Genomic DNA, 18,746 nt, shown 5'->3' on the forward strand with positions numbered 1-18,746 from the left:
AGTAAGATAAGGAGCACACAATAATTATGTCAAGTTCAAGCAGTTTTCAAAACCGGTTTAATAACTCATCTACTATAAGTCAATAAAAGCAACCATTGAAAGACTTCCTGTGCATTGAAAAACGATTATTTTAAAAAATATGGTCAAAAGTCATTCGTACTCTAGCAGTGAAGAGGATAGTGAGCATACTCACAAGAAGAAACACTCAAAGAAACGTCACAAGGTAAACTATGTAAATGGTTATCAGTATACATAAATATAATGAATTCCATTTTCTGATTACTATTTTTGTTGAAATTTGAATAAATGCCAACCCCTTTACTGTATTATTTGGTAATTTGTCTTCATTCTTAAGGCTTTTAGGTGTAAGGTGACATTAAGTAAGAATTACATTAAAATAATTATTACAAACAATCTTTTTTGGCCTTGAAAATCTGTCGTTACAATTTTGAAAAAAACAACAACAAATATACACTCGGAACTAACCTTATCCTTAAAGGTATTCGGTCATTTACTTTACATATAAATCAGCAAGCAAAACTCTTTATAATTATTCCAAAATTTGTGGATTAAACACTTACAAAAGTCATCACCTTTTAAAATGCCTGTATTAAATGAAATTACCCTGTAGTGAAGTAAGTCATTATTTAGTCCATAAACAGCTGTTTCAGAGTCTTTGACAATTTTTTATTTGGCAACTCTACACGTCCGTATCCCACTTGTTGTTTTTCTAGCCAAGAATGACAGATCCCAGCGCTAAGTATATTGAGCGGAAAGATAACGGACACTAGTCCAAATAATTCTACGTTGACGGATTTTTTTTAGATTTTTGATATGGCAAATCCTTCACGTACAAATTGTTTAGTATCAAAAGTGGGTAGTTGTTCCGATCAGGATTCTGGGTTAAAGCATATAGCATCTATAAAATATCATAAAAACAAGAAATATTACCAGATAATGTTATTTTATATTAGTTCCGTACACAAAAAAATATCCAACTTATAATTATGAGTTTGACAGCTTTTCTTCATTTCATTCTGTCAAAACATAACGATATATACATGAAGGGCACCTGCAAGGCTTTAGGGCACAGTTTTAAATCGCTCGGAACATTTCGGCTATGGCCGAGTTGTTACGATTGTATAACGAGGTCTATCTCGAAGCTTTGTCGGAGGAGGCCGAGCTATTACGATTGTATCGAGTTGTTCCCCTTCACATAATTGTTGTCTGTGTCAGTCAACTTTCGTTTTATTGGAAAGGTAAACAACTTGTTTTAATGCATTTAATGCTTGTTTAATACAAAATAACATTTCACTTACATGGTAAAATATCAATATAACTCTTTATGATCAATTTCAACCATAAAATACTTCACTTAAAACAATTTCAATATTTTTAAAACACCCCCGTTTTTTGCACATTCCCGTTTAGACATTAGGGATTGGAAGAATCCTGTATAACACGTCTATTATTTTAGACTATAATAGACACCTGCTAGATGGTTTCAAAATGGCGATGCTTTATTGACAGAAGTCGATCTAAATTAAACTAAGTTTTTCCACTTTAAATGTTAATTCCCTTCCAATAAAATTTAATTTTTCATTGTGGATATGTAAAAATCGGCTATCATCTTTGTCAGGGAAGATAAGTCATGCTTGTAAATTTAATCAGTTAAACTTAATATCCTACAATGTCATCTCCCTTGATGCGAGTTATTTTATAACATCCCAATTTCTGTTCTTTTTTTATCATAACTGGAGGCAAGAAGAAAATCAGAAAAACTGACGCAAAGAATACTCCCAAACTTGACTCTTTCTGTACCAACTGTGAGTCACCAGGTAGTCCACTGGCTCACAAAATTTGACCCGAGCCAGAACCGTCTAAACTGAGTGAGTGAGTGAGTGAGCACAATCCTGAACATTTTGCTGGAAGTAAAATGAGTAAAATATAACTAGAACTCTAGAATTGTAATAATAAGGTCCACTGATCAGCCTCGGAGGGTGAACGAGTGAAAACACCGAGGAAAGCAGATTATGCTAAATTGAATGTTGTGTCCGCGATGACCTAAATCTGCCGAGGAAAACGGAAAGTGGTAGTTCCGCGTGGAGAGTAAATGTGGAGTATATATGTAACCTGTGGAGCAGTGCTTGAACACATGTATCCTTAGTAAATATGAAAATTCTGGACACCATAATGATTCTGACCCCCCCCCACCCCCCCCCCCCCAATTTGAAGGCCCCTTCCCCCTTTTCAGACAAAAACCAAGCAAATAAATGATATTATTAAGTGCAACTTTTGGCATGTTATAAGATCTTACAGAATGAAAATCTTGCTGTATGATCGTTGATAAGTATAGCTCTTAATATTTTGCAGGAATCAAAGCGCAAACGACAGCATGACAGCTCCCCAGGAGAACAGTATGAAAGAAAACTAAAAATAAAAGCAGAACCTGTTTCTGATAATGACTTTGGTGTGGAAAGCAGATCAAGGGTAAAACATGAACGACATCGTGCAACCAAGCGTGAACAGGCTGATTCTGATGATGAAAGGTACAGTAGACAACACATGAAAGAAGAGGAATCTACTGGTACCAGTAGACACAGGGATGGGCATCGAGGTGGAAGAAGGGAGAGAGACAGAGGTCAGCATTATGATAGACACAGTCATCATGGGCATGTGCGAGTTAAACAGGAACCTCCCGACAGTGACGAGGAAATGAGGAACCAACGGGAGGAGAGACGGGGGCATGATCAGAGACGGAGGGAAAACAGACAGAGAAGGGAGGAAATGCCAGAGAGTCAGAGGTTTGGGAGGGGTGCCACTCAGGCAGAAGAGGGTAGAGACACTCAGGAGGGGGCTGCAGGGCAAGACAATAATGATGCTCCTAATTTTGAACTATCTGGCAAGCTCACTGAAGATACAAACACTTACAAAGGTGTGGTGATTAAGTACAACGAGCCTCCTGAGGCTAGGAAGCCTAAGAAAAGATGGAGGTTGTATCCATTTAAGAATGATGAGCCTTTGAAACCATTTCACATGCATAGACAGAGCGCTTTCTTGTTTGGGAGAGATAGAATAGTTGCTGACATTCCTGTTGATCACCCTTCATGCTCTAAACAACATGCTGTTTTTCAGTACAGGATGGTACCCTATGAAAAGCCAGATGGCCGGAAGGCATATAGAATTGCCCCATATATAATTGATCTTGATTCTGCCAATGGAACATTTGTGAACAATAAGCAGATCGAGGGGAGGCGGTATTTTGAACTCTTTGAGAAAGATGTGATCAAGTTTGGGTTTAGTTCCAGGGAATATGTTCTACTTCATGATAAATCGAACACTGATGAAGTGGCTTCAGATGAATCAGATTAAAGTTTTTAAAATGTAAATTCAAACTGCTATAATTATATTTATGCTACCAGGAGTAGCTTTAAATATGTACATGTAGCAAATAAAAAATAAAATAGTTCATTAGTTTTAAATAATAATAATATGTAATTAAAATAGTTCATGAGTTGTAAATAATAATAACATCTGATTATAATTAATTTGCCTTAGTGGTCACATAGTTTTGTTAACACACAGATGAATTAATTGTACATACTTTTTCTTTTTTAAATGAATAATTTTCAGTATTTTAAACAACTGAATTAAACTGCAACATGCTTAGTTGATAATGTAATAAATTCATATAATCTTACCAAAATGATAATGTTATTAAAATAAATTGAATATGGTGATTTTTTAAAAGGAATACTTATTACAAAATTTTGTCCAAGTAAATAATATTATGACACGCGACTTTTTTTATACCATTTATTTTAAATCATATTTGCTGAACTCATCTGTTTAGCAAACATCATTTCATGATATATAAACAATGTTGCTTTGGTTTTGAATTAATTTAATACAAAAATAATTTATTGACTTATAAAATAAAGGGAAACTCTTATTTGAAGACTTAAATTGAATAATCACTCATGTTCGATGATATTGTTATCCTTACAGCATTTAACTTACACACAAAAATGTGACTCGATGTGTTAGGGTTCTGAAGAGAACAGGGTGCTGCAAAAGAGGGTCTGCCGGGGCTAATGGAAAAAGGGCACATTGTATCATGTGGTGAAAAACTCGAATATTATGAATCTGCTAGAAATTGTTTGAAATTGTGTTTAATTGTAAGTAATATCATGTTTCAACTGTCAAATATGTGAAGTTTGTATGTATTTACAGTGATTTTTTTTGGTGCCATTTACTGCCTTCTTAAGGCTATTTCCCCTTGCGAAAAACTGTCCATTTTTCCCAAATTTTAATATTTTTTTCCCAATTAGATAAATGTAGATTACAGTAATAAATAAAAAGCAATGAATTTCTTGAAATATAAACAAAATCTTGACAAGACTTACTCTTTCACAGCATAATGTATGCATAAAAAAGTTAAAACATGTATATTTGCCATTATTATTATATATTAGCTGTTTTGTATTTTTCCGAAAGTCAACTTGTTTTCCCAATTTCCAAGGCGCAGGAGGTAAAATAATTTCCAAAAAATCACTGATTTATAAACATATTATAAGTTGCAAACTTGCAATCAAAACAAAAGAAATGCTTTACAGTCTTAAACATTTAATTCTATGAAGGCAGAAGGGTGCTAATGCTGGTCTCCATGAGGGCAGAAGGGTGCTAATGCTGGTCTCCATGAGGGCAGAAGGGGATATAAAAAAAGATCAGGGTGCAGCACCCTTCACCAACTCTTTAGCTAAAACCCTTGGTACTAGAGCTACTAAAGCACATGTTCTATTTTAGTTGTAGCAGTTTATTTTAAAGTTGGTTATCACTTTTGAGAAAAAATATGCCATTAAATTCATGTTGTTTTCATAAATAATGATTTCACAAGCTGAACATTTTTTGTATTGTCATATATCAAACATTATTTGTGTAGTCATGTTCATATGTGTTTATATTTTTATAAATCATTTTGTCACATCAAGTGTAAGGCAATTTCAAAATAATAATGTATGATTTTTCAGAACTTGTTTAAAGCTAATAATGTTGTTAAAGTCATTGATGTTTTATATTTCAAATCTGTATTGCCCCAAAACTAGCACTTGTCAGAGTGCTCTGCAGTATTTTTATGAAGGTTTGAGACCACTGTTTCATCTGTACATGTTTTATTTAAATACATGAGCTTATCATTTATCATTCAAAGTTCATTATCTTGTCACCTGTTGAAGTTATCAATGATGTTGTTAACAATGTTGTTACTTCAAAGTTCTGAACAATCAGGCCAATGTAACATAAACAATGTTCTCTTATTCATTTGTCAAAGGAAATACTTGATGGGGATATTAAATGTGTTTATAAATGGATATATTTTCGACAAGAAAACAAAAAATAGTACAAAAATATTCAAATTTTCCATATTCATTTGTTTAAAAAATCATATTTTTTTATGTTTATTTTAAGTAATTAGGGTTTATCCAGGTTATAAAAAGAACAGGGTGCTTAGGAAATGAGACAGGGTTAAAAGAACACATTGCATAGCCCTTTGGAAAACTTTGATAATATATATTTGACAATTATTTTTTTTAGAAATGTGTTAAATGAAGTAGGTCTAGTCTTCAACTTGAAGATAAATTAAGTTTATATGTATTTATAATCGTATAACAAGCTCTTTACAGTCATCGAAATTAGACTGGAGTATGAACAAGTCCGAATTCTTATATTATAATTAATGCTTGGCATAAAGATTTTGAACAAGCCCTGCTATATAAAATTCAGAATTTAAGCAAGCCCAGAAGACATATTACCAGTGCAGGGCTTGCGAGCTTGTGTTAATTTCGACCACTGTCTTTAATGGCACAGGAAATATTTGAATTTCTAAACCTTACAATTTTTAATTAAAAGGAAGAAGGGTGCCCACATTGGTCGTCAAGAGGGCTTCAAGATAGGTGCTACCAAAAAAGGACAGTGTCCAATAAATTATAAGTCCTTAGCTAAAACCCTATAAGTTGTATGAAGATTACATTTTTACAATTTGTCAATGATGTATTGTGGAAATAAATAAGATAATATGACAATATTCTTATATTTGTATTCATTCAATCTGGATGGATAGGTTAGCTGTCTTGTTCATGTCAAATTTATTCCATAGTAAACATTAGTCAAGGTGCAGCGTTCTAATGGAACCAGTTTTGTCAAGCAATACCTTCGTTTTAGCGTGTCGGTTTTAATTGGAAAAAGTCTTGGTTTGGTGTCGTTGTCAGCGCCAGCCTAGGCCTCATTGTGTAAAAACTTAAAACAACTAAAGCTGCACTCTCGGAGATGAAACAACTAAAGCTGCACACTCGGAGATGAAACAACTAAAGCTGCACACTCGGAGATGAAACAACTAAAGCTGCACTCTTGGAGATGAAACAACTAAAGCTGCACTCTCGGAGATGAAACAACTAAAGCTGCACTCTCTGAGATGAAACAACTAAAGCTGCACTCTCGGAGATGAAACAACTAAAGCTGCACTCTCTGAGATGAAACAACTAAAGCTGCACTCTCGGAGATGAAACAACTAAAGCTGCACTCTCGGAGATGAAACAACTAAAGCTGCACTCTCGGAGATGAAACAACTAAAGCTGCACTCTCGGAGATGAAACAACTAAAGCTGCACTCTCGGAGATTGCCTGTTTTGACACTTTTGGCACAAATGTCTGGAAACAGTGCTATAAGTGCTAAAGGTTAGATCGCAGGTCTTCATATTTACGTTAGAAAATTGATGTTTTGTGGCTAAAAGTTTTACTAATGCGTTAAGAAAATTAAAGTTCTTAGCCTTTTTTGAAATAATGAGGTCTGTTCTTTAGTGAGTTATCTATTATGACTGAATTGAAGGCATTGAAACCAAAATCATCTGAGATAAAAAAATAAATGAAAAATTGTAAAAACCGTTTATCTGTGAGGGTGAAGCTTTAAATAAACTTTCAAAATATTCAAATTGAACAGATTAATTGAAATGAGTTGTTACTTTATGGGCCAGTCAGTTGTTTATAATATAACATAAAATTTAGGGAGCCGTTTCAATGAATATCTTTTTCTGCTCGACTATTCGAAGAATAAGGAGAGCTATCCTAGTCACCCGAGCGTCGGCGTGACCACTTACCCGGTATGTTAAAGTTTGCGTACCACCTCAAATATTTTCATTGTCCATTGACATATGGCTTTGAAACTTTGCACACTTGTTCACCATCATGCCCCCAACCTTTACACAGGAGGAGGTAACTCTATCAAGCATTTTGACAACATTATGCCCCTTTTTCGACTTAGAATTTATATTAAAATTTGAATACCACCTCAAATATTTTCAAAGTCCATTGACATCTGGCTTTGAAACTTTGCGCAATTGTTCACCATCATGCCCTCAACCATTACACAGGAGGAGGTCACTGTATTGAGCATTTTGATAGAACTATGCCCGTTTTTCGACTTAGAATTCACATTAAAGTTTGTGTACCACCTCAAATATTTCAATTTATGCAAATATCTCAACACATCATGTATTGCATTGAAATCTAATCTAACAGTGATCCATGCATGTTTCGCCAAAACTTTTCAATCCATACACCGAAAAGCGGCGGAATAGTTGAGCGCGCTGCCTCCATGACAGCTCTTGTTTTGATGTTTTGTAATTTGTGGCAGTGTTTATACAGATTTAAGATTATTCAACTTAAATCTTTTATTGAAACAGCCCCAAGCCATTTGTGATAATGTAGCATAGAGGTCCTCTTTCAGATATGTTCAAATCATACCCTTGGGGTCAGGATTCACCCTGCCCCATTGCTCAAAGTGGTATGCATTTTTGCTTCCTTCAAAACAGTATGAAACAAGAAAATCTTCACATATTCATGAAATAATAAAAAAAATAACTTAATTAAGTTGTTTCTTAACTTAAATTGATTTCCTGAAAAATCATGAGATTAAACATCAATTTAATTTTTTTTAATGAGAGGTACACATGATTTTAACATAGAAGTGTGTACCGGTATATTATGTAAAATTAATGAAAAATATAATATTTTACATGTTATTAAGTTGGAATATCATATTACCAGTTCGATACTTAACTGCTGCTTCTTGGACACAAATCTTGGACCTACTTTTTTCCATGTGTATGCACTTATAAATGCAAGCTGGTTCTCAACAGTTTTTAATCATTTATGATAATCTTTTATCGGAAAGTTGCCTCATAAAATATCATTGCTCATTTTATGGGACTTAATTATTTAACTTTATATTTGCTTTATACTTCTGATCAGAATTTAATTGGCTATTGAAAATGATAATTAAATTGTTATTTGGAAATAAAAGACTATAATTTTGATGTGAAATTTGGCCTACTGTACTCTTCAGAAACCTGATCTGAATGTTGCATTTCACTGTACCATGGTCTTGTTTGAGGACAAGATTAAGTAAACAGTTATTTGCATGTATCTTGAGCTACTTTGCGCTATTTGATTTTTGATGTTTCTGTTTTAGTAACTCAGATTGAGTGTTTTTAGCTCGACTATTCGAAGAATAAGGAGGGCTATACTACTCGCCCCGGCGTCGGTGCCCTGTTAACATTTTAGGGCAAGTTGGCCTTTTCACTTTTAATCCAGTACCCTTTATTCAATTCCCACAATTCTTCAGGACCATGACACAATTAGGTAACATAACTCCATATCATCCTAAATACAAAATATGGCCCCTGATTGACTAGGTAAGATGTGGCGCACATTGTGTCCAGTTTATCTTTTAGGGCGAGTTAGGATTTTCAATAATAACTCCTATATACCTTTCATTCAATTGACTTCATACTTCACACATTTGTTGCAGCAATTATGCAATTAGGTTACATCCTATTCTAGATACAAATTATGGGATTTTATCTAAGATCTCTGATACTATTCTTTCAATGGACATCATACTTCAAACAGTTGTTCACAGCCATCACACACACTAAATTAACCTTAATACAAACTATGGCCCTTGATTGACCGTTTTGATTTTTTAATTATTATACCCCCCAAAACAAAGTTTGGGGGGGGTATACTGGAATCGGGTTGTCCGTCCGTCTGTCCGTCTGTTGTTTTTTTGTCCGGGATTCATCTTTGTCGTTATTGAACAAATCTTTTTCAAACTTTCAAATATTAATGACCATGATGTAAACCTGTGCCTCCGTGGATTTGGTCAGAGTCGCATGATCCTGAGTGGAGTTGTGGCCCCTTAATGAGTTAAATTGGGCAAAATTAGCTTTGTCCATCATTCTTCTTTGAAGCTATTGAGCAAATCTTTTTCAAACTTTCAAATATTAATGGCCATGATGTAAACCTTTGCCTCCATGAATTTGGTGCGAGTCACATGATCCTGAGTGGAGTTGTGGCCCCTTAATGAGTTAAATTGGGTAAAATTAGTTTTGTTCGTCCTACTCCTTCGTCATTTTTGAATGAATCTTTTTCAAACTTTTAGCCATGGTGAGAACATTTGCCCCTGTGATTGTGGTTGGAATCACATGATCATGTCTCCAATTATGGCCCCTGAATAAGTTAAAATAGGCAAAAATTATACAGCTTTGTCTAGTTGTTGCTAAAAATAGAAAAACGGTTTCCGGACGATAACTCATGAAAGGCTAGACAGATTTGAAAAATTTTTGGTACACAGGTGTAACATCAGAAGATACAGGTCAAGTTCGATATTGGGGCTGGTGGGGCCAAGGTCAAGGTCATTGTTACTAAAAATAGAAAAACAGTTTTCGGACAATAACTCATGAAAGGCTAGACAGATTTGAACAATTTTTGGTACACAGGTGTAACATCAGAAGATACAGTTTGGTACACAGGTGTAACATCAGAAGATATAGGTCAAGTTCGATATTGGGGCTGGTGGGGCCAAGGTCAAGGTCACTGTTACTAAAAATAGAAAAACGGTTTCCGGACGATAACTCATGAAAGGCCTGACAGATTTGAACAATTTTTGGTACACAGGTGTAACATCAGAAGATACAGCTCAAGTTCGATATTGGGGCTGGTGGGGCCAAAGTCAAGGTCACTGTTACTAAAAATAGAAAAACGGTTTCCGGATGATAAATCATGAAAGGCTTACAGATTAGAACAATTTTTGGTACACAGGTGTAACATTAGAAGATACAGGTCAAGTTTGATATTGGGGCTGGTGGGGCCAAGGTCAAGGTCACGGTTACTAAAAATAGAAAAACGGTTTCCGGACGATAACTCATGAAAGGCTAGACAGATTTGAACAATTTTTGGTACACAGGTGTAACATCAGAAGATACAGGTCAAGTTTGATATCGGGGCTGCTGGGGCCAAGGTCAAGGTCACTGTTACTAAAAATAGAAAAACGGTTTCCGGACGATAACTCATGAAAGGCTAGTTTTTCTTGTCAGCAGTGTAACTTCTAAATTACTCAACATATTTAAATAAAACAGTACATGCATGATAAAAGAAGATGCAGTTTGCAGTAACCTTGGAGTTATGGCCTCTTTTCAAAGGAATGGTTTGCCATTCCTGTGTCCAGGCGGCATTTGGGGGTATTCGTCACTACTGTGACAGCTCTAGTTGATTTTGACAGGCACATATTTTTATGCCCCCCTTCAAAGAAGAGGGGAATATTACTTTGCACATGTGTGTCGGTCGGTCCGTCGGTAGACCAAAGCTTGTCCGAGTGATAACTCAACAATGCCTGCACCCATGGGCCTCAAACTTGACTTGGAGGTTGGGCCTGACCAGTAGATGACCCCTATTGATTTTGGGTGTCATTGACCAAAGGTCAAGGTCACAGTGACTGTTAAAGTTTGTCCGAGTGATAAATCGACAATGCCTGCACCCATGGCACTCAAACTTGACGTTTTAGGTTGGGGGTGACCAGTTAATGACCCCTTTGGATTTTGAGGTCATAGAGTCAACGGTCATGGTAATAACTCATATTCATCTTCAAAATTTGCCATATTTCCCTGCTGCAAAGAGGATACATTTTTATCTGCAAATATCAGTCATCATCTGAACATGATTAAAAACTGTACCTACTATCCTCACACTTTGAATGCCATAATCTTTAAACTGCCTCAAAGGCACCCAATGTCAATGACAAATCAGCTGTCATTTCGCTCTATGCAAATTTTATTCAATTTCATTCAATTGTCCAATCAACATGGCGCTCAAGGGGGGGGGGGTTAGGGGGCATAATGTTTGAAAAACATCTCTTGTTTTTTGAATACATCATAAATGCATTCAGTTCTTAGACACTGTAGCTTTAAATAGAGCACCCTGTCCTAGGACAGCTCTTGTTTTCTTTCCGGAGGTTGTATTTTGTAAACATTAATATGTGGGACAGCAATGAATGCTTATACATTGTTAATTATTAAGGAATTGTTACAGTTATAATACGAATCCGTTGTCATTCAAACATTCGATTGATGAATAAAGTGACTATAGTTTGAAAATTGAATAATAGCACGTTGTTGTATAAATAATTTAATCCAATGAAACACTTTGACCATCTCTGACAAACAAACCCCTGTCAACTGACCGGGCAGAGCCAGGCTCCAATACCCGTCATGTTCATTTGCTTTAAAAGGCGTGTACCGGTATGTGATATGAAAACATTCAGTTTAGAATATTATTTTCAGTTTAGATGTAATTACTTTATGACAACGTACCCGTATTCAGATCATATGACCCTCAAATGGTAGTCAAAGGTTTAGTAAATGTGTGTTTGGTAGCTATTGGTTAATCATATTTCTATTGATTTTTTTTCGCAAAAAAAAATGCAAAGAATATGTTGAACACGCATACACTGCAGGAGACCGAACCGAACCAATCGTAACAACTCGGCCATCTCCGGCAAGCTTCGAGATCGACAACTATGTTGGATACTGGTCGAGGTGTTCCGAGGTTGGCGATCGAATTTAACTGGTCGTTCGACAGGCTTTACTGCATGAAATCACGGATTATTTACTACCATGGAACACTTTTGCCTTGGCACCGAGCAGGACACGTTTGTGGCTTTGCTTACGCTGCTATACTTCTTTAGTCACAGTGAATATTGAATACAACTTTTGACAAACGTTTAAAGTCTAAAACACTTTGTTTAAATGATCATGAGAGCATTTTGGATGAAAGGAATTTTTAATATCATTTTTGCCAAAGATCATACACAAAGACCAAATCACTTTTTCAAGGTTTTGAACATGAGGTCAGTTTTGGTGTCGCCTGCAAGTTCAGCATTAATATAGGTTTTACTTTTGGCGGTGTCCGCAACAGCATCAGCATCAGCATAAACATCATGAAACTTGGTGACAGTGTTTGTTGTCATAATGGCTCATTCGAGGTCAGTCAAGAGAAAATCCATCACAGTTAAATTATCATTCTGCACATTGTAAATTGAAATGTATTCACGTGTTGTATGTGTGTTTTGTGCAGACAATTGCTTGAAGTGTTTATTACTAGTATTCAAACATTATACAATCTGGTGACAGTGTTTGTGATCACATTCGATCGACAGAAGGATCGCCCAAGTAAAACTCGAGTTATGCGGCTTATGTACCTTTTACAAACACACTCTTGCGCACAGTGGTCAGAAATTGGCTCAGTGTGAGCATTATTTGATAAGCTCATAGAGAGCTGAATTTTCTACCATCTGTACCCTGTGCGTAGGATTGAACAATATTTTTTGTTGGGAAGTATAATAAAGTAACTAGTCCTTTATTATGGAGCGAACTACTTAAATGGTTTGGTACGACTTGTTCTGATTATATTGTTCAGATTATTATCACGATGTTTGAAAAATTAGCCTGATATTGTTTTCGTGGGCCACAGCCAACTATTTCTTATAAAGATTTGACACACGAGTTCGCACGAGTTCACAACAATTAAAATGATACCCGACACAATCAAGATGCATGCGAGGGAAGAATGTGATGGCCTATGTGAATATATAATGCATCTAAACTCGATGCCCTGTAAATGTCTAAATCAAGATTTCAAGATTTCAGAATACTTGCCCGGAACGCAATGGTGGCATTGTAATAGTAGTATATATTCATAATGCATAAACATGTATATTCACACACCAGTGTGATAAAACACACACACAAATGCTTTTAAATATTTATTGCATGAGAGTACACAAAGAAAAAAGATATAGATGCATCTGCTGAAGGATTATAAAGAAGAGCTATTATATGTGACGTCGTCACCAAAGCAAACAGTCCTGTTGAGTTCAAAATAACGTTTTTTATTCGCGATATGTCGCGTCTCATTAGCAGGCAATGACAGCTGTTTTTACATATTTTCGAATAGGTTTTTTCATTTAATTTTACTCATTGTTTTAAATATGTGAATACCTCAACAAGACTCTTTTTCGTAGGCAACGACACATATAAATATTATGTGAGTAGTATTATTGAAAGTCCATTAATTCGTATTCCGTGTTTTGCGCCGTTAATTTAGTGTGCTTGTCAGCCTAGAAATAGTCCACCGGGCTTGGCCCCACACCCTTCTTCCTTCTTGTCTAACTTGACATCCCTGAAACAATATTAGGAGACATGTACACATATGGAAGGATATTAACGTAACGAAATCACATCTTGCTCAAATTTGGCGACATGTACACAAATTGCTCAAATTTGTTTGCTGCATTGATTTTGTTACCCGACCTTGACATACTATGCTTTCATTCAGAGCTCCTCGGCCATTTTTTTTATCGAAAAGAACCTCGGATGTATATGGACGGTTTACAAAGTCAGAAATTGTTACACTTTAACTACTCTGCAAGGAATTTCAATTTAGAATTGAAACTTAATGACGTAACTCTTGATAATCTTAATTATGTTTGCAATTATACACTTCACAGGCAATCAATTGAAACATAGATCTACAAATACAAGCGAAAACACGAGGAGCTCCGATTGGAATGGATTGTTCGTCATGCTTAGAACAAACTAGTTGGTGCACGTTTACAAATCCATGGAGCGCGTTCATATAAACGTGCAGGAAATAGAACCATTTCTTATATCTGCTCTCATTTTTTTTTATTGTTTTCAATACAAGAACTTATGTATTAAAGGTAAAATAAGTTTGCATTTGCTAAATGACGTCGAGCTTGTCAAATAGAATGCAGCAATGAAATAAAATATTGACTTCAAAACGCCGTATTAACGTCATTTTTTTCTCAATGCTAAAAGCATTTTTTTATGCGAATGGTTTGAAAGGCTGACGTGACCTTATATGTTCTAAATGTCTTCGATTGTAACATATTCTCTGCAGGCGGGGAACCAAATTCTGTCGCCATAGACTCATTGAAGGCTTACATTATATAAATGCGATTTTATTGACTGGAAATGTTGGTTATACTCTGAAGTGTATAGTGAATACCAGCCGTTTGCACCTGGAAAATTTTAGCCGGATTTTACTTACTTGTTGCATTTTAACGCACATGGGTTGACATACCATGTACCATCGTCCCCACATTGATAGTCTAACTCTCTAGTACATTTGCATGCAACTATGAAATTAAAGAAAATGGTAGTTAAATATTGTAGTTTAGTGTTTTAAGATAAAAGTAAGGGAAACATAATTACGACAGTCCAAAATAAAGGTATTGTTGGTATCGAAACCATAATATGTTTGATATGATATTATAAGACTTCCTGAACCAGTATGTTATATTCTACGTTTTATCTGGAACCCAGGTTTATATATATATATATATATATATATATATATATATATATATCAGACTCTGATAGCAAATATGACTCAAATGTATACCAAAGCCCGAAATAATAGCCTTCTCATTGGACAAAAGTAACTATTGACCACTAAAAAAAAACTGATGATTGTACAATCTTGTATTTTGCTACTGTGTATTACCTCTATTGTATTTTTACTATTTATTTTTGAAATTCTGGTTTTGAATTATTCTTATGAATGTGTACAATTTTAAATGTGATTTAATTAAATTCATTACAATTAATACTTTGTCGTGGAATAACTTGTAAGATTGCAAAATATATTTCACCTCATGAACACCAAAAGTGAATATTTTTTTATAAATTTTAGGGCTCACTAGGTGATTTGAATTACGATCTACACTAAAACTCTATTTTAAATATCGTTTTATATATAGCGATTTGAAATGTGATAAAAAAATCTTACCGCCGCAAGCGACCAGGTTCTTTTGCAATTTGGCGCCCCTGAATATTAATTTTAATGACATTGCCATTTGAAGAATACAGTTCAAATATAATCCAAATGTTAATCAAACCAATGCAAAATGTCAATGTCTATTTTTTAATATTCACAAGCTTTTATTTAATTGTTCATCTTTTAGAATGTAAAACTACGTTTACTGTTGTATTCCTCAAACTAAATATTCACTGTAGTGAACAATATTTGACATAACAACATCCTAATCATGTCCATTGTGAACTACTTTGTAAGTCCCATGAACACGCTCATGATCTGACGAATTAAAGTACAACCTACACTTACAGCCAATGAAATAGCAGATATGCATCATTAAAGGGACTGTGTCACAGATTGGCACCAAAATTATTATTTTCTGTTACGAATCTCAGGACAATTATCTAATAGAATGTGTTGCGCTTTGATATCATAATTGTAAAAAAGTACCAAAATGTAAAAACAAATTGTGTCGGAGACCGGGTTCAAACCCGCGTCGCCAAAATTGAAGTCCAGCGTCTTACTCACTGAGCTACAAAGGCTTATACTCATCGAGTGACACAATTAAGCTACACACCTACCTCGGTTATATCACGTGATAACACCGACTAGCCAATCACGCTTAAGGAATGAATTCTACCTGGTAGACATACCCAGTAATCTTTTTTAATGGAAAAATACGAAATAACTGCTAAACTTAGATAAATTGTAAATTATGTGGTACTTCAGTTAGTAAGTTCAATGCATTGTACACATCGATGCCAAGTTTATGTCAGTTTTCGACAATTTTCTCTTTTTTTCGCTATTATTTCATACGGAGTACAGCCCCTTTAAGTACTAAGCACAATCATTAAGAATTTCAACTTTCCTGAGTGTTGAGGTCCGCCAGTTGCCATTCATCCGACACACACTCGATGTGTCAGATTTTGCGTTGACAATGTGTCAGCCAATGAGGTTGTATTATATGTCAGTTACATATGTACATATTAACCTTAATTAAAATCTTAGTGATTAAGAAGAATTATACTCATAATACTTAAGATTCTAGTTATATCATATAACTATTACATAACTAAAATTACAGGGTTCACCGAAACGACATAATATAAGGTCTACTTACGCGCACTTCAGGAGACAGGTGTTGTCGTACTTCTTGCAATTTTCATCATAAATGTCGAACTCAATACCTGAACCGCATTTTGCACAGTCTTTGTCGCCATATACTGGAAATACATTTGTATATAAGTCAGGTATTCCGTTCAGATTATATGACTATGGCGGCCATATTGGGAACCATCTTGGATGCTTTGGTCATATTCAATAACTATAAACGCCTTAAGAAAAAGGGAAATAGACAATATTTCAAAATATCTTAATCCATGATATGTTGTTGTTTATTCAAGAAATCTTGAAACATAATTTAAAATGCTATTTCGAATCGTGAAAATCTCTTGTTAATTTGGTAAAGAAGTAAGCTATTAGGTTTACCAAGTTGCTGTACTCCCTTCCCTAACAGAAGGGGCTACATATATGTTTCAATAATTTTAAGATAAATCAGCTATAAATGAAATCGAAAATACTTCACAAAGGCCACATCTTCAACGAACGCCACAACAGTTTATTAAAGACTGTGAAAGAAGACTTTCAATAAGACTAATTGAGCTCACAAGAAAAAAACAACATAGGTATGCATTTGCATTTATAAATACATATCTAAAAAAGTATTCCAATTATAAAACCATGATTTCATGTAATGTATCTTATTTTTACACTGAATAAATGTTAAGCATACATGTAATATTATCGACTCTTAACGAAGCACTCTGACTCCCCAAAAAGTTATTAATTCAATTGCTTTGATATATAAAAAAGAATGGAGACATTTAGGAAACAATGGTTCTTATGAAGAATACCGAGGTTAATTTGAAAGAAAGGTGCAGAAAACACGGTATTTCGACCCTTGAAACGGTATTTTTTTTAACACTCACCAATCATTTTTTTTTGCATTTATAGCAATTAAATACACGATTACAATCTTGGCATCAGTAATTAATATTTTCCATAAATGCATGATTTAGTAAGTAGTTGAAGATTTATCACTCAAACTTTATATTTATTTCTATTTAAGCAAATTACCAGGAAATTGGTCCATACTTTGGCATCAGTGCAAATAACAGGAAATGCACAGCAGGGGATTGCCATTCCAAACCCTCCTTAAACTAGTCCTTTAATGCAAATGAATCAAATTAACAAATTAACATTTATAAAATGACTTACCGGCCACAGCGCAGACCAACAGCGAGATAACAAAAAGAGTCCTCATTGTCGCAGAGTTCAGATTTTACAAAGGCTTCGGAGTTGTCAGATGTTCCGTGGGCTCGTTGGCTAGATTGTGATGAATAGCAACCAAAAGGGCTGTCTTATATCCGCCGGAGCCTTGGTGCTCGATTTCTCGTTAAAATTATAACTGTACTTGAGTATGCAAACTAATGCAAATGTTGGTTGATTACGTCAATTCAAGAGTTTTTAGTTTTATGGGGGGAGTAAAAGTTCATGAAATGGTATTAGTTCTGATGACCCAGTCACTTGAAGGTTTTCTGAACGTAAATGGCTAAACAGTAAACACATTGTCAGATGCACATGACTGACTCTAATTTTCTGTTTGTCTCGTTGTTGATTGTTATTTATATTATCTATTAGTAAAATGCATCTTCAAATGCACTGACCACGTCATTCAAATTTTGAAAGTGACCAACCATATAAAATTATATACTTATCACAGCATGACTTGTCATTTTAGGACTTGGGTTGGTATTCAATATACAACTGAACTTAATCGTATGATCATACATCATTGATTTCATTCACACTATTGGTCAGTTATAAATAACAAGTAATCCGATTAGCTCCATCGTTCTTACATCCAATTAAAACCAACATTGATTATGATTCTATTTTGCAATATTCTTGATTAAGAGCGTACGATGTTAAAACTAATGAACGTTTATCCACTGTTCAAAACTTTGATTTTATGTGCATCACTCTTGACCAAGCATATGCTGTTTTAAATGGTAAATTACAGTCGAACCCCGTTGACTCGAACTCGCTTGGCTCGAATTCCTCGTTGGCTCGAACAAGATGTAAAGAACCGATATCTTTAAACTTAAGGTAAACAATCCCGCTTGGCTCGAATTTTCCGACAAAAAATGTACAGACAAATGGGCATCGTCTCTATCTGAGAGAGCAACATCGATAAAGGTAGTATAGATGTGGATGTGTATGTACATAATATATCATGTTTAATCTAATGCGTTTGGTACGGTTGAATATTGCAAGTCCTTTATTTTATCTAATTAGAGTGATCAAAGTATAACGTTATCATTGAGCTCGTTTTCTTTTTATTCTCATATGTTAATCATCTGTTTCTGACTTCCCGTTAACCTACGTCACAGAGCATATTCAATAAACAACTTAGATCAATCTTGAATTTAAGAATAGAATCTGTGTGTTTTGATTGGT

At 34.9% G+C, this 18,746-nt stretch overlaps 2 protein-coding genes across 2 annotated transcripts; one reads left to right on the forward strand and one right to left on the reverse strand.

Moving 5' to 3' along the window:
* Positions 1-89: 89 nt before the first annotated feature.
* LOC128236667 (uncharacterized) lies at positions 90-6,175 on the forward strand. Its single transcript, XM_052951679.1, has 2 exons — positions 90-223; positions 2,374-6,175. The coding sequence occupies exons 1-2, from the start codon at positions 140-142 to the stop codon at positions 3,370-3,372; spliced, it is 1,083 nt and encodes a 360-aa protein (XP_052807639.1). The 5' UTR covers positions 90-139; the 3' UTR covers positions 3,373-6,175.
* A 7,210-nt stretch (positions 6,176-13,385) lies between these two features.
* On the reverse strand, positions 13,386-17,613 carry LOC128237002 (uncharacterized). Its single transcript, XM_052952173.1, has 5 exons — positions 17,505-17,613; positions 16,348-16,450; positions 15,201-15,238; positions 14,460-14,547; positions 13,386-13,568 (listed from the first exon to the last, which is right to left on the reverse strand). Exons 1-5 carry the CDS (start codon positions 17,548-17,550, stop codon positions 13,502-13,504), a joined length of 342 nt encoding a protein of 113 aa, XP_052808133.1. The 5' UTR covers positions 17,551-17,613; the 3' UTR covers positions 13,386-13,501.
* Between the last annotated feature and the right edge of the window lie 1,133 nt (positions 17,614-18,746).

This window comes from Mya arenaria, chromosome 6 (assembly GCF_026914265.1).
Source record: "Mya arenaria isolate MELC-2E11 chromosome 6, ASM2691426v1".
Classification (NCBI taxonomy): Eukaryota; Metazoa; Mollusca; class Bivalvia; order Myida; family Myidae; genus Mya; species Mya arenaria.

Excerpts from the sequence above, each read along its gene's own strand:
- LOC128237002 (XM_052952173.1), bottom strand. The coding sequence starts at position 17,550 with ATGAGGACTCTTTTTGTTATCTCGCTGTTGGTCTGCGCTGTGGCCG. Across the intron at positions 14,548-15,200 it reads GAACCTGGTCGCTTGCGGCG|TTGCATGCAAATGTACTAGA; the intron begins GTAAGATTTTTT and ends TTAATTTCATAG. Across the intron at positions 13,569-14,459 it reads TGTGCGTTAAAATGCAACAA|GGATGTCAAGTTAGACAAGA; the intron begins GTAAGTAAAATC and ends ATATTGTTTCAG.
- LOC128236667 (XM_052951679.1), top strand. The coding sequence starts at position 140 with ATGGTCAAAAGTCATTCGTACTCTAGCAGTGAAGAGGATAGTGAGCAT. Across the intron at positions 224-2,373 it reads ACTCAAAGAAACGTCACAAG|GAATCAAAGCGCAAACGACA; the intron begins GTAAACTATGTA and ends AATATTTTGCAG.